At 44.3% G+C, this 14,443-nt stretch overlaps 1 protein-coding gene across 3 annotated transcripts in view; it reads left to right on the forward strand.

Annotated features, from left to right (window-relative positions):
* The window catches only part of LOC310636462 (alpha-2-macroglobulin-like), a 103,717-nt gene that overhangs the window by 28,807 nt on the left and 60,467 nt on the right, over positions 1–14,443 (forward strand). For all 3 annotated transcript variants that reach the window (XM_083356320.1, XM_083356318.1, XM_083356319.1), the window contains exons 6-9: positions 2,894–2,914; positions 9,233–9,401; positions 9,873–9,957; positions 12,348–12,471. In XM_083356320.1, the coding sequence (XP_083212446.1) occupies positions 2,894–2,914; positions 9,233–9,401; positions 9,873–9,957; positions 12,348–12,471 (399 nt within the window). The remainder of the gene's footprint in view (positions 1–2,893; positions 2,915–9,232; positions 9,402–9,872; positions 9,958–12,347; positions 12,472–14,443) is intronic.

Genomic DNA, 14,443 nt, shown 5'->3' on the forward strand with positions numbered 1-14,443 from the left:
ACTCCCAGAATTCCTGAGCCAGCCATGCTGAGGGGAAAGAGAGAGGTTTCCAAGCTGAGCCATGCTGGCTTAGGAATTCTGGGAGTTGAAGTCCACGAGTCATAAAAGAGCCAAGGTTGACTACCCCTGTTCTAGGGCAAGGTGTAGTGAATATGGTCTACCTCAGCCTCCCCTACTTTGATTCCTTCCAGATGAGTTGGGACTACAGTTCCCAGGACTTCCCAACTCTATTCTATTCTAGGATTATAATCTTGGGATTTTGAAATTTGGAAAAGTAGCAGATTTGAGGGCACTTCCACTTAGGTCAGGGATAAGGAACTAGGGCCCTTTTATGACCTGTGAACTACAACTCCCAGAATTCCGGGCTGGCTCAGGAATTCTGGGAGTTGAAGTCCACATGTCATTAAAGGGGCAGCAGTACCTCACCTTTGACTTAGGTAGACCTGAAGCGCTTCTCTCCCATGGGTCAACGAGACGGGAATTAAACCAATATAAAAAGGTCCCTTTCCAGATTTCAAAACTCCTTTTTATCAGAGATGGGTGGGACCTCTGTCCAGATCACAATCAACGTGGCCACCGGTTGTAGTTTCCCTTGTGGGCTGTCTTCCTTTTCGGGATAGGATATCCCGTTAGTCCTCCTAACCACAGTCAGTGAAACCAGCAACTCTGTTGCTAAGGATTACAGTTTTAAACTGTGTCATTATGTGACCGTGCCGACTTACAGCAGCAATTGAGACAGCCCTCGCTAAGCAGATCCCAGTTGCAGTCATTAGGCTCAAGGTCACATGATCGCCATTTGCAATCTCCTGTTGGCTTCCCAGATAACTTTGCTTGTCAGAAGCGGGCTGTGAGGGTCGCAAAAGGCCATCATGTGACTGTGGGACGCTGCAACTCGTAACTGCGAGTCGGGTGACAAATGCCAGAATGCCTGATTATGTAACTACAGGGACCCGGCAAGAGTTGCAGTTATGGGGTGCAGTCATAAATTTCCTTTTTCAGTCCGGTTGTAACTTCAGACAATCACTGAATCAGCAGTTGTTGAACGAGGTGTCAACGCTGCTAACATCGGATGTTCTTGCTTCGACAAAAGTCGAAGAAGCAGCTATTTTATATTTCTACTTCTGTATCACTTTTAGAGTTAAAGTTAGATGAAGAAGGGAGGGGGAAGGAAGAATGTGCATGGGGGAGTAGTTAGACATAATAACACAGCAGTGGGAGCATTTTCAAGGTTGCATGTAATAACAGGCGATAAGAAGGAACTGGGGATTAAGCTAAGGACGGAAAACTGACCTTTCTTTTTTTATTGAAAAGTTTTTCAATACATTTTATCTTTAACAAGATAAGTTTTTCAATACATTTTATCTTTAACACCCCCTACCCAACCCTCCCCGACCCTCCTCCCCTCCCCTTCCCCCCTCCCCGTCCCCGACTTCCCAGAGCTAAATACAAGGTATAAAAGTAAAAACAATCATAAACAACCATATGCTAACAAAAATAAGCTATTAAGTCTATCGCACTCTAGCTCATATAAAATGACTACAAGCAATACTAGTATCACATCAAAACTTATCCAAATGCTAAATGAAACTTTTTAGTCCCATATTTATTCTGGATGTAATCAATCCATTTTTTCCACTCTGTAATATAACGTTGTTGCGAATGGTCTTTCAAGTACGCCGATATCTTTGCCATTTCCGCCAGGTCAGAAACTTTTAAAGTCCATTCTTCTATAGTCGGCAGTTCCTCCTTCTTCCAATATTGACCTACTAAAAGTCTTGCTGCCGTAATTAAGTTCAACATCAACTTGGTGTCCACAACAGTAGTATCAGTAATTATGCCCAGTAAAAACAATTGCGGACAAAACTTTATCCTTTTCTTAAATATCTTCTGACCTTTCAAACTAATTGGAGAATGTGATTTATGACAGCAACAAAAGGAGGGAACTATGTTTTAATATGGCTTAGGGGAGGGGAATCCAGAATCCGGCTTTAACCAAGCATTGCCGATGTTATATTGCTCTAATAAAAGACTTTTAAGGTAAACAATGCCTCAGAGTTCTTTGAAGAGCTCATCCCTCGGAAACTTGACACAAGGGCTAGATGCGTTTGTTTTGTTTTTTGGAAAAAGCTAACGCTGCTTAAAAGCAAAAGCATCCTAATGCACATATACGTCGGCCGAGACATTCCTAGAAGTCAAGATGGTGCTTGCGACTGGGCGATTGAAGCCGAACTCCTTTTCACGCGCGCCAGTGGCGCACGCGAAAAGGGCAGTGCTTCCGTTGTGCAACATTGACCACACAACTTTGACTTTTCCGATCCCCGCCCGCCCTGTTTGAAAGATGAAAGTTCCTTTCCTGCAGGTGCTAAAGGGATACCTCCTATCACGGATGGCCCTCGGGGAGCATGTCTCGATAACCAATATTTCTTCAGATATTTCCAAATCTGTGGGTGATGAAATTGTGTCACTGGATGAACTCATCTGTGGTTGGGGCAGGGGGGGTGGGGGGAGAAAGGATCCACCCATTGTCCCTTATGGACCTTGGATGTGTCCCCAAGACCTGCTTACTAGTCCTACTGTAGCCACGGTCTGATGCCGTCAAGGACACAGCCTCCTTGACGGCGTGAGACCACGTCACAGAGAAGTACAGGACGGACCAATATATGTCTTGAAGTAATTCTAGCTCAGTGTTTCCATACCTTGTGGACTTCAATTCCCAGAATGCTTAACAGTGGCCGTGCTGGCTGGAGAATTCTGGGAGTTGAAGTTCACTCATCTTGAACTTAATTGATATCCAAATCAGTGTAGTGATTCCCTTAGGTGTGGTCAGGTTGAAAAATCCTGCTCTGATTCATTCCTGTTTCTGATTTTGTTCTAAATGTGTTTTATTCCACAGGTCCCCTTGATCTACATTGAGGTAAGTAACTAAGTCTTCTTCCCACGTAATTGTTAACAGATTAGCCAGTAACGGGACCTTCCAATCAGGTCACTTTTCCAAAGACCTGAACTTTAATTCCCTTATCACTCCAGCAGGGTCATCAAGTTCAAGATGACACCCAGGCCTGGGCATCTGAAGCCCCGCCCCCCTCTCCCTATGTCTTATTTGCATAAATCAATATACAGTTAGAACAATTAACCAGTGGAACAACCTGCCCCCGGAAGCTGTGAATGTAGCAACACTGGAAGTTTTTAAGAAGCGACAGCCATTCGTCTGAAGTGGTGTAGGGTTTCCTGCCTGAGCAAGGGGGTTGGACTAGATCAGGGATCCCGAGCCCCTAATCCATGGACCGCTACCAGTCCATGGTATGCCAGAAACCGGTCCGTGCAAACAAGCGAAGCCCCATCCGCAGGATGCAGGCAGCACGCAAAGCCACGCCCCCTCCGCTCCACGGAAAAAACTCTCCACGGAGCCAGTCCCTCGTGCCCAAAAGGTCGGGGATCTCTGGACTAGATGACCTCCAAGTTCCCTTCCAACCTTATTATTATATAACTTTTATTCATTAAACATGAAACTGAACACTCAAATTGACTGGCACTAATGGCTGCCAGCATCCTAGGTATCAACCAGGTATCTCCTTAAAATGTAAGATCTTCCGAGTAACGCAGTTTTTTGTAGCTTCGCTGGAGTTATTGCAGGAAGCTGCAATTTCTTGATGTATTTTGCAAAGTTTTTGGACATAGTTCCCAGTGCCCCGATGACAATGGGTATCACATTATTATTATTATTATTATTATTATTATTATTATTATTATTATTATTATTATTATTACATCATCATCATCATCATCATCATCATCATCATCATCATCATCATCATCAGGTTGGTCTAGACCAGGGGTCTTCAAACTTGGCCCTTTTATGACTTGTGGACTTCAACTCCCAGAATTCCTCAGCCAGCTATGCTCAGCCCACAGGCCTTAAAGGGAACCCTAGTTGCCCACCCCTGCTCAAAGTTCATCTTTGTTTTCTTGCAATCTTCAAACCACCAAGGCCTTGAACTGCTTGCAACAGGTTCCCCAAATTGGATATTGTCCAGGTGCACCAGAATTCCATTTTCCTGGACTCTAATCTGGTCAGAATGGATTATTTAAAGGGAGAAGGAAATCTGGATGAGATTCGCTTATGCCAAAGGTGGGGGACGAAGGCCTCTTTTATGACTTGTGGACTTCAACTCCCAGAATTCCTCAGCCGTCGTTGCCCACCCCTGGTTTACGCATTCTGATGAACCAAAAAGGCTCCAGGATTCTATAGGAGACAGTCTACTTTTTTCCCTATTCCTCCAGTCATGTCCAATTCTTGGAGACTGACTGACTATACAGAACCTGGCAGTTTTCTTGGCAAGGTTTTTCATTGCCTGCTCTCCAGCTGCCTCGAACTCAGAGCCTCCCCGTCTCTAGTCTGATATTTTAAGCACTACTCCACTGGCTCACTTATTATGCCCTAGAACAGGGGTAGGCCACCTTGGCTCTTTTATGACTCGTGGACTTCAACTCCCAGAATTCCTGAGCCAGCATGGCTCAGCTTGGAAACCTCTCCCTTTCCCATCAGCATGGCCGGCTCAGGAATTCTGGGAGTTGAAGTCCACGAGTCATAAAGCGGCCTAGGCCAGGGGTAGGCAACCTTGGCTCTTTGATGACTCGTGGACTTCAACTCCCAGAATTCCTGAGCCAGCATGGCTCAGCTTGGAAACCTCTCCCTTTCCCCTCAGCATGGCCGGCTCAGGAATTCTGGGAGTTGAAGTCCACGAGTCATAAAGCGGCCTAGGCCAGGGGTAGGCAACCTTGGCTCTTTGATGACTTGTGGACTTCAACTCCCAGAATTCCTGAGCCAGCACGGCTCAGCTTGGAAACCTCTCCCTTTCCCCTCAGCATGGCTGGCTGAGGAATTCTGGGAGTTGAAGTCCACGAGTCATAAAAGAGCCAAGGTGGCCTACTCCTGCGGCCTAGAAGATGGCGTACAGATAGCCCTTGACTCAGAACAGTTCATTTAGTGACCGTTTGAAAAATGACTTACGCTTTTCACACCGATGACTGTTTAACGGAGATGGGCAGTTCAGAAATGTGAAATATAAATGAATAAAGTATCCACATGTACCTGTGGATAAGTTGACCCTCAAATTTGATCAAGCACAGGCAGTCCTCGACTTACCACAGTTCATTTAGTGACTAAAGTTACAACGGCAGTGAAAAAAGTGATTTATGATCCTTTTTCCTCCTTGTGATTGTTGTGGCATCCCCGTGGTCACATGATTGAAATTCAAAAGTAATTGACTCATATTTATGACGGTTGCAGTGTCCCAGGGTCTGGTGATCACCTATTGTGACTTTCTGACATGCAAAGTCAATGGAGAAGCCAGATTCACTTAACAACCGTGTTAGTGACTTAACAACTGCAGTGATTCATTTAACAACTGTGGCAATAAAGGTCGTATAATGGGGCAAAATTCATTGAAACAACTTAGCAACAGAAATGTTGGGCTCAAATGTGGCCCAAATTACCTCACGTCATCTATAACTGTATCCAAAATTGTGTCCATGGAGACAAGTAGTCCTCAACTTATGACGCTAATTGAGCCTAGAATTATGGTCATACGTCGTGCCAGTCATTAAGCAGATCACCCTGTGACTCTGCCCGATTTTTATGACCTTTTTTGCAGAGGTCATTAAATGAATCACCACAGTCACTAAGGGAACATGGCAGTCACTAAGCAAATCCATTGTCCACAATGGCTGGTTTTGTTTATTTTTGCCAGAAACCTGAAGTAAATGCAAAAAGTACAGGCAAAAAAAATTGTAAATTTTGTTGCCAGTCACGCAGAATGCGATCCCGGGATCATTCAGAACTTTGAATCTGAGTCGTAAGCAGCTCTATGGAGGTCTGTCATAACTTTGAATGGCTGCTAAGCAACTGGTCCTAGGTTGAGAACTCTCTGTAGAAGATAATAAAAAGGACTTTTTTTGCCTTTTACTTTAACGACAATTTACCTGATTAGAAAAAAAATGGGCAGACTGAATCAGTCCTGTGAGTTGAAATGAAATTACAATCAATGTTCCCACTTCATTTTGCAGTGCAGTGATATACAAATCAAACTACTGCACTTCTAGAGAAGTGCATAGCAGAAGAAGGCGCGGGTCCCAAATATGCATTAATAAAAATAAGGGAGGGGAATAGGTTTGTCAGCCGTACAATTCAGCGATGTGAATTGCAATTTGAATTTGAAAATGAGAAAGGCTATAGAAAGAAGGTGAAATGTTATTTAAGACTATAGAAATTTAGAAACTCAGCCAAACCAAATTATTTGTATGTGATAGCAAAATGTGGACATCGGCCCCCCGGAAATGTTGGAATTAAATGTTGGAAATGATTTCTGCAATATTTGATCTGCTGCTGCCTGTCTTATTTTAAGAAGCTGCTGGTGCCTCAGATCACCTATCTATGGGCTATCTTAAGTAAACAGATTTTTTATGCTGAGAACAAACAGAAAAGCAAAATGGCATTAAATATTAACCGTAGCAGCCACATTGAACAGAGTTACTTGGCAGTAATTTCTCTTTAACTAAGCCGTGGGCATTTGATGGCAGAAAGCCCAATTTAACCTTTGTTGCATAGATAAGATTTAGAAGTGATGATGCGAAAGTGATGATGACTGAGAGTTTTTCCCCCTCCTTTTTCAAAAGGGAATAAAACTTTTCCTTTTCTTAATTTGGAGTGTTTATCATTAATATCCACTTTCGGAATTTATATACTGATGTCCCAAGGTGAATTACTAGGAGTAGCCAAATCACTAGAATTCGGAAATTTGGATGCTTGGTTATTCACAAAGGCAGGGGTGGGCAACTATGGCCCCTTTAAGACCTGTGGTGGTCAACTCCCAGAATTCCTGAGGCAGCCATGCTGGCTCAGGAATTCTGGGAGTTGAAGTCTACAGATCTTACAGGACTCATAGTTGCCCACCATTGCGAAGATGACATAGTTGAATTTGCTTTAATCATCATCACCTTTAACCATTTGTTTTAGATAGATGGGTTACAAAACTTTTTTATTATTGTTTCAGAAGGAATGATAATTCTGTTTAATTCTGGTGGCTATTAGAAGCTGATTTTAAAGATGAATGAAAAAAGTGGTTCTGATTCATTCATTCTTTAAGAAAAAGATTCATAACCTTTCATGACTGGCATTAGGGGGCTGTCTCATTCATACAACAGAACGAGCACAATCAGCAGACTAAATTGAGAATAAGTCAATAATTAAATGTTTTAAATGTGTCAAGACTGAAGCACGCCTATATTCCACTTCGCTTTCAGCTTGACAATGAAAGGGGAGGGGGAATGAAATCCAAATATCTTTGAGTTCTCTGAGACATTTCTCCCACCTAGCTGGTTCCCATAACACAGGGGTCTTCAAAAACGTGGCCCTTTTATGACTTCTGGACTTCAACTCCCAGAATTCCTCAGCCAAGACCCCTGGCATAACAAAATGAATAAAATTGGAGCTAATGGACTGAGGGTGGCTCGTGGGGAAAGGGGGAAATTAACTGCTTGTTTCTGCATGGGAAACCCAGAGGTGGTTTTGCTTTTTTTTCTTTGCAAATGTAGTATATTCAGTAAAGTTTTGTACTCTTGGGAAAAAATGTTCCAGGAGTTTCTTTTCTCTGGATTCGCCAAATGGACAGCTGACAAAATGCTTTTCAGAATCAAGTGGCACTCCAAGGCAATGGGTCCTTTAAGGCTTGATTAACAGAATTGGGGCCTTGGAGGTCTTCTAGTCCAACCCCCTGCTGAAGTAGGAAAACCTATACCATTTCAGACAAATGGCTGTCCAACCATTTGCTAAGCACATTGATTTGTGCTTAGATTGTAAGCCGCCCTGAGTCTTCGGAGAAGGGCGGGATATAAATGGGATTAAAAAAAATAAAAAATAAAACCTCTTCTTTAAAACTTCCAGAGTTGGAGCATTTACCATTTCTGGAGGCAGGTTGATTAATTGTTCTAACTGTCAGGAAATTTCTCCTTAGTTCCAGGTTGCTTCACTCTTTGGTTAGTTTCCATCCGTTGCTTCTTGTCCTGCCCTCGGGTGCTTTGGAGAACAGCTTGACTCCCTCTTCTTTGGGGCAGCCCCTGAGATATTGGAACACTGCTATCATGTCACCCTGGTCCTTCTCTTAATTAAACTAACCTTGAACAAAACTTTGATCAGCTTTGAACAAATGGGCAGAAAACAGAGCACCTAGGATGGATTAGAGATTTTGGAAATTAGCAAATGACATGGACTTTGTAACTTGTTAGCTAACATAGTTACTTTATATTTTACTTTGTACTTTAAACTTAAGTACTTTGTATGTTGATTTGGCTTAATTTGCTCTCTTTCAAAACAGTGATAAGGTTAGACTGGAATGTAGGAAAGCATCTTATCCTATGGCTGTATGGATTGATTAGATAGCTTCAAACATCCCTAAACTGGAAAGATACAGAAGCATGGCTGGGTACTTCCTGATCAGAAAAAGTTTCTTAGTGTCAACTGGCATTTGGTTATCTTATTTTCCAGCAATCTTTCCGGTTGATTTACTGTGAAAAGGAAGGGCTATTTTTATCTTGTCCCTCAAAACTCTCCTCTTTCATTTTTCCTTTGGTTATGTTAACTATTAAAGGGGATGTAAGCTAAGGATCAAGGGACGCGGTGGCTCAGTGGGTTAGGACGCTGAGCTTGTCAATCAGAAGGTCGGCAGTTTGGCGGGTCGAATCCCGAGTGCCGTGTAACAGAGTGAGCGCCTGTTACTCGTCCCAGCTTCTGCCAACCTAGCAGTTCAAAAGCACGTAAAAATGCAAGTAGAAAAATAGGGACCGCTACGGTGGGAAGGTAACAGCGCTCTGTGCGCCTTTGGCGTCTAGTCATGCCGGCCACATGACCACGGAGACGTCCTCGGACAAGCGCTGGCTCTTCGGCTTTGAAACGGAGATGAGCACCGGCCCTTAAAGTTGGAAACGACTAGCACGCATGTGCGGGGGAACCTTTACCTTTACCTTTTAAGCTAAGGATCGGGGTCCCCTCTTGAATGAGAGGAATCCATTTTGTCTGGATATCCTGATACAACGTAGTCAAATGATCTTCCTGTCTTGGTTTGTCTCATTGAAAAATACGCCTGCCGAGGCATGAGCCTAAAAGAGCCATCTTTGGCCTTCAACTAGCAATGCTTCTTCCTTACGTTTTGTTCCTCTGCTTCCTTGGGATATGCAGGACCCCAAGAGAAACCGGCTTTTCCACTGGAAAGATGTGGAACTGAAGGGGGGCCTTGTCCAGCTTGAATTTCCCCTGTCTTCCGAGCCTGCCTTAGGCACCTACAAAGTGGTGGTTCAGAAGGATTCTGGAAGAACGGTTGAACATCGCTACACGGTGGACGAATATGGTAAGAGGGATTCGATGCCTCTGGTGCCCAGCGCCCTCTTACCCATGCCCAAATGAAATGGGCAGTGGTGGGATTCAAATACCTGAACATCCGGTTCTTTGCGTGGATGCAGACCTGGGCCTCCGAGGCCTAGAATGGGCTTCCTCAAGTGACATTCATGCACTTCCTGTGGGCTGTTTTTTCCTTCTTTCCTTCTTTCCTTCCTTCCTTCCTTCCTTCCTTCCTTCCTTCCTTCCTTCCTCCCTCCCTCCCTCCCTCCCTCCCTCTCTCCCTATTTTCTTTAGCCATCCATTTTCTCAGTCAATGACTCTGGGCAGCTTACAGTCCCAAAATTTAGCTGTCTCTTTGCTCCCCGGTGGTGGGAAGGAGGGTGCAATGAAGTGGAGAGCATTCTGGTTTTGTTTTGTTTGTTTCTTCCTTTTTTTTAAAAAAAAATCTGACTTTATCCTGATACTTGATTCTTCCTTGTAGAGTTGCCCAAGTTTGAGGTTACAGTGAAGTCTACCCCAGTGATAACAATTCTGGACAATAAACTGGACGTAACCGTCTGCGGGAAGTAAGTGGCAGTGATCTGGCTTTCTTTTTTCATCTTTATTCCAAGCTAGGATTTTTTTTTCCTGACAAGATTCTTTGCGTTGGCAATCCCCTTACCCCCATCCCCTTCTGTGCCAGCTGTGATCGTGTGACCATGAATTATGATGCTTATTTGGTAGAAACCAGCATTTATTTCTGGGTTCCAGCAAAAATAAAAAAGCCCATTGAAGACAATCGATTTATTTAACGACCACCATAAAAAAGACGTCAAATTCCAGGCTCTCTATTTGGTCATAAATGGAGGACTATGTGTCCTAATATTTTATGGGTATAGCTTTCGTTTCTACAAAGGCCACCGATGTTTTCATTCTCCCACATTTTTTTTTCATTTTATTAGCATAGCTAAGTTTTGTGTTGTACTTTATCATATCTTCTCTTTGTCAATCTCCAGCTCGAATATCCAAATAAAAGTGTCCAGGATTACTTTCATTTCTGAAAAGCTTAGTTATTATAAAGCTTACTTTACTGAATACATGGCAAGGTATAGGCCAGGCATGTCAAACTCACGATGTCACATGACGTCGTGCAATGTATCGGGGACGATTTTGCCATTGCCGGCAATGGGGTAGGCGTAGCTTCCGCATGACACATCCAGCCTGCGGGCCGGCAGTTTGACACCTGTGGTATAGGCGAAAGAAAACTGACTCTAAAATCCCAAGGCATCAAACTGTAGCATATAATAATGGCACTCCCAGCCAACCCCCCCCCAGAGGTCCACCTAGCTCATGTAATTAAATTCTCTTTGTTATGAGAACCATCTGCTATCTTCTTCACACTTGCTAAAATGTCCTTGAAAGGTTTCCAGACAGCTGTCTCTTAGCAAACTTCTGAAGACAATGGAGAGGTTTCGTTTCCCTAACTCATTTGAAAGCATCATCCTTATTCTAACAACAAGATGAAAACAAATTTTCACTCTTGACACTATTATTCTTACATACATACGTACAATTATATATTAAAATTATATATAACTTTAAAAAAATGATGTAGATGGGGAAAAAAGGAAAAAGAATGTTCCATATGTTGCCTTTGTTTATTACGTTGGTCAATTCCAGGCAGTGAAACATATCTTGTCTCCTATTTTCCCCAGAACAACAACCTTATGAGGTGGGTTACTACGTAGCTACAGCTAGTCCTCAACTTACTTCAGTTCATTTAGTGATCGTTCAAAGTTACAACAGCACTGGAAAAAAACGGCCTTCTTACCATGTTGCACACTTAACAACTGTTGCAGCGTCCCTCCGTGGTCACGTGATCAGAATTCAGAAGCTTGGCAACTGACTCATATTTGTGACGGTTGCCGTGTTCTGGGATCATGTGATCCCCTTTTGCGACCTTCTGGCCAGCAAAGTCAATGGGGAAGGCAGGTTCACTTAAGAACCAGGTCACTAACTGAACAATTGCAACGATTCACTTGAGAACTGTTGCAAGAGAGGTCGTAAAATGGGCTAAAATTCACTCGGCAACTGTGTCACTTAACAACCGAGGTTTTGGGCTCAGCTGGAGTCATAGGTCGAGGACTATCCGTAGCTCAGTGCTTCGGCCTGTTATTCAATCTTGGCCAAAGAAGTGTTGTGATTCAGGGTCAGCCTGTGGGTTCGGCAGTTGGGTTGGACGACTCAGAGGAGGAGGGGGGTGTTGAAGACCTTGCTGAGGGGGTTGAAGATCTTGCTGATGATAGCCCTCAGGCAGGCCCCTCCCACTTGGTCACCATGGAGACCCAGCTGTGTGAGCCTGACAGTGTGGATGAAGATGACCCACAGCTGGCCCTGTTCAAGGACGCCCGACGCAGGAGGCAGTCAATTAGGAGTAAACAGAGGAAGGCTGTGGGGCTTCTCGGAAGGAGGCAGAGAGAGGCCACGCCCTGAACTCTTTATAAAGGGAATGTGTGGGGAGGGCTGGTTTGCTGAAAGCAACCGCTCAGATAGTGTTTCAAAGCTCCTGTATCTTGGTTCGTGTCTTGTTTGTTTTTTGTAGTAATAAATTTGGCAGATGTAATTCCAGCCTCTTGCCGTTTGTAAAGGGGTTGCCTTTTCTGCAGGGCCGGTAGCAGGCTGCTACAGAACAAGAAGCAGCAAATTACTCATTTTGACATTATTTCAAAAACAGGCCAAAGAACGCAGTGCGTTTTTTGAGCTCTGGAGTCTGCCTTTCTCTCCACCTACATAGGATAAGTCTCTTAGCAGAACCCCAGCCAGTGGAATTAATGGCAGCCAGCTGTGGTCTCCATACCACCGTGACACTGTGTAGGATACCAGTAGTAATTAGATTTCCTTTCCTGCCATCCTTTGCCAGGGTGCTGCTGAACAATCATCTCCTTTTTTCTAATGTTCTGGCTGCTTCTGGTTGCAGGTACACCTTTGGAAAGCCAGTTCCTGGGCTCGTGAACATCAGGGTTTGCCGGAAATTTTCCTTTTTTGAAAGCACGTGTTACGGTGAAGAGTCAAAAGCCATCTGTGAGGAATTTCATGGAAAGGTGAGTCCCCAAAGTTGAAGCCGTGACCCCATGACCAGGGCTGGTGAAGATAACCGCTGGAGTCCACACAATCAGGGTCAAGATTTGTCTAAAGGGAGTGCCTAGAGCAGTGTTTCTCCACCTCAGCAACCTGAAGTTGTGTGGACTTCAATCCCCAGAATTCCCCAGCCAGCAATGTCCTCAGGTTTCAAACCTTGCTGGCTGGGGAATTCTGGGAACTGAAGTCCACACATCTTCGAGTACCAATAGGAGAGAACAATTGTAGCTCAGGGTTGAACTGCTAGTTTAACCCCATTCCCTCCTAGCACCGATGAGGTTACCTCAGTGAAGGTGAACCTTTTACAGACCGAGTGCCCAAACTGCAACCCAAAACCTACTTATGTATCGTCAGGTGCCGGGTGGGCGTGGCCCATTGGGTGAGTTGGGCAATTGGATGGGCATGGCCCATTGGGTGGGCGTGGCTGTGTTGGTAACGGCACACAGGGCAGGACTAAAAAGTTCAATCAATCAATTCCAACTTGGCGAGATCTTTTTTTTTCCCCGAGAGAAGTTGAAATTGATTGAACCTTGGTTTTTTTGTTTATTTTTTTGCACTTGGTGGAGGCCTAAAGAGAAAAGGTTTTATAAAACCCAGCTGAAGGCCTAGGAGTGGGGAAATGGCGCACGTGCCCACAGAGAGGGCTCTGCGTGCCACCTGTGGCACGCGTGCCATAGGTTCGCCACAACGGGCCTAGAGCAGTGTTTCTCCACCTCAGCAACCTGAAAATGTGTGGACTTCAACCCCCAGAACTCCCCAGCCAGCAGTGTCCTCAGGTTTCAAACCATGCTGGCTGGGGAATTCTGGGAACTGAAGTCCACACATCTTTGAGTACCAATAGGAGAGAACAATTGTAGCTCAGGGTTGAACTGCTAGCTTAACCCTATTCCCTCCTAGCACTGATGAGGTTACCTAGTTGGGTAATGAAAAGTCTGTAAAAAAACAACGAGGCTCAGAGAGCACCAAGGACCCCAGACCTTCAGGTTGCTGGGGTTGAGAAACACTGGTATTGAGGAATTAAAAAGATAACACTGAAGAAGAAATTCAAAAGCCATTCTATCAACACCGGCGTATTTGCTTATTCGTTTATTTAAAATATACTGAGTGATACACAATTTATATTTTATTTATTTATTTATTTATTAATTTAATTTATATACCGCCCTTCTCCCGGAGGACTCAGGGCAGTGAACAGGGCAATACATAAAAACTAGATACAAAAATTAAAAATTATTAAAACGTGATTAAACAATGCCCATAATAAATTAATACAGATTAAAAATTGAAGTCCATTTATAAAAATCCCACCCCGTCCCATCAGGCCAGGCCAGCTTGTTTAAAGAGATGGGTTTTAAGATCGCGCCGGAAGGAGCGGAGATCGGGCGCCATCCGGAGCTCGACCGGAAGATGGTTCCATAAATCCGGTGCACCCACAGAGAATGCCCTCCCCCTGGGGGCCACCAGTCGGCATTCTTTGACCGGTGGCACCCTGAGGAGGCCCTCTCTGTGGGAGCGTACTGGGCGGAGGGAAGTTGACGCCGGCTGCAGGTGCTCCCCAAGGTATTCCGGACCCATGCCATGAAGGGCTTTGTAGGTCATTACTAACACCTTGAACCTCACTCGGAGGTTGCCACCCATTTCATAATTGTGACATTAGGTTGTGAAAGAGGATTAAAACCAGCGCTTAGGCTTGGAAGGGAAGAAACTGTGAGGAGGAAACTCAGGTTTGTCCCAATTTGATTCTCTTTGGTATAAGAAGAAGGGAAGGGAAAACACAGGCTTTCAAAGTTCTTGTCAGTGCTGCAAACATTGACATGTTCTTGCGCTGACAATATAAGAGGCAGCCTTTTGCTTTAGCTGTTGGGTTTTGAATCACTAAAACGCGGGAGGAATGCAATCCGGATGTTTTGACCAGATAAGGGAGCCGCCTCAGAA

This window comes from Vipera ursinii (genome assembly GCF_947247035.1).
Source record: "Vipera ursinii genome assembly, chromosome: 2".
Classification (NCBI taxonomy): domain Eukaryota; kingdom Metazoa; phylum Chordata; class Lepidosauria; order Squamata; family Viperidae; genus Vipera; species Vipera ursinii.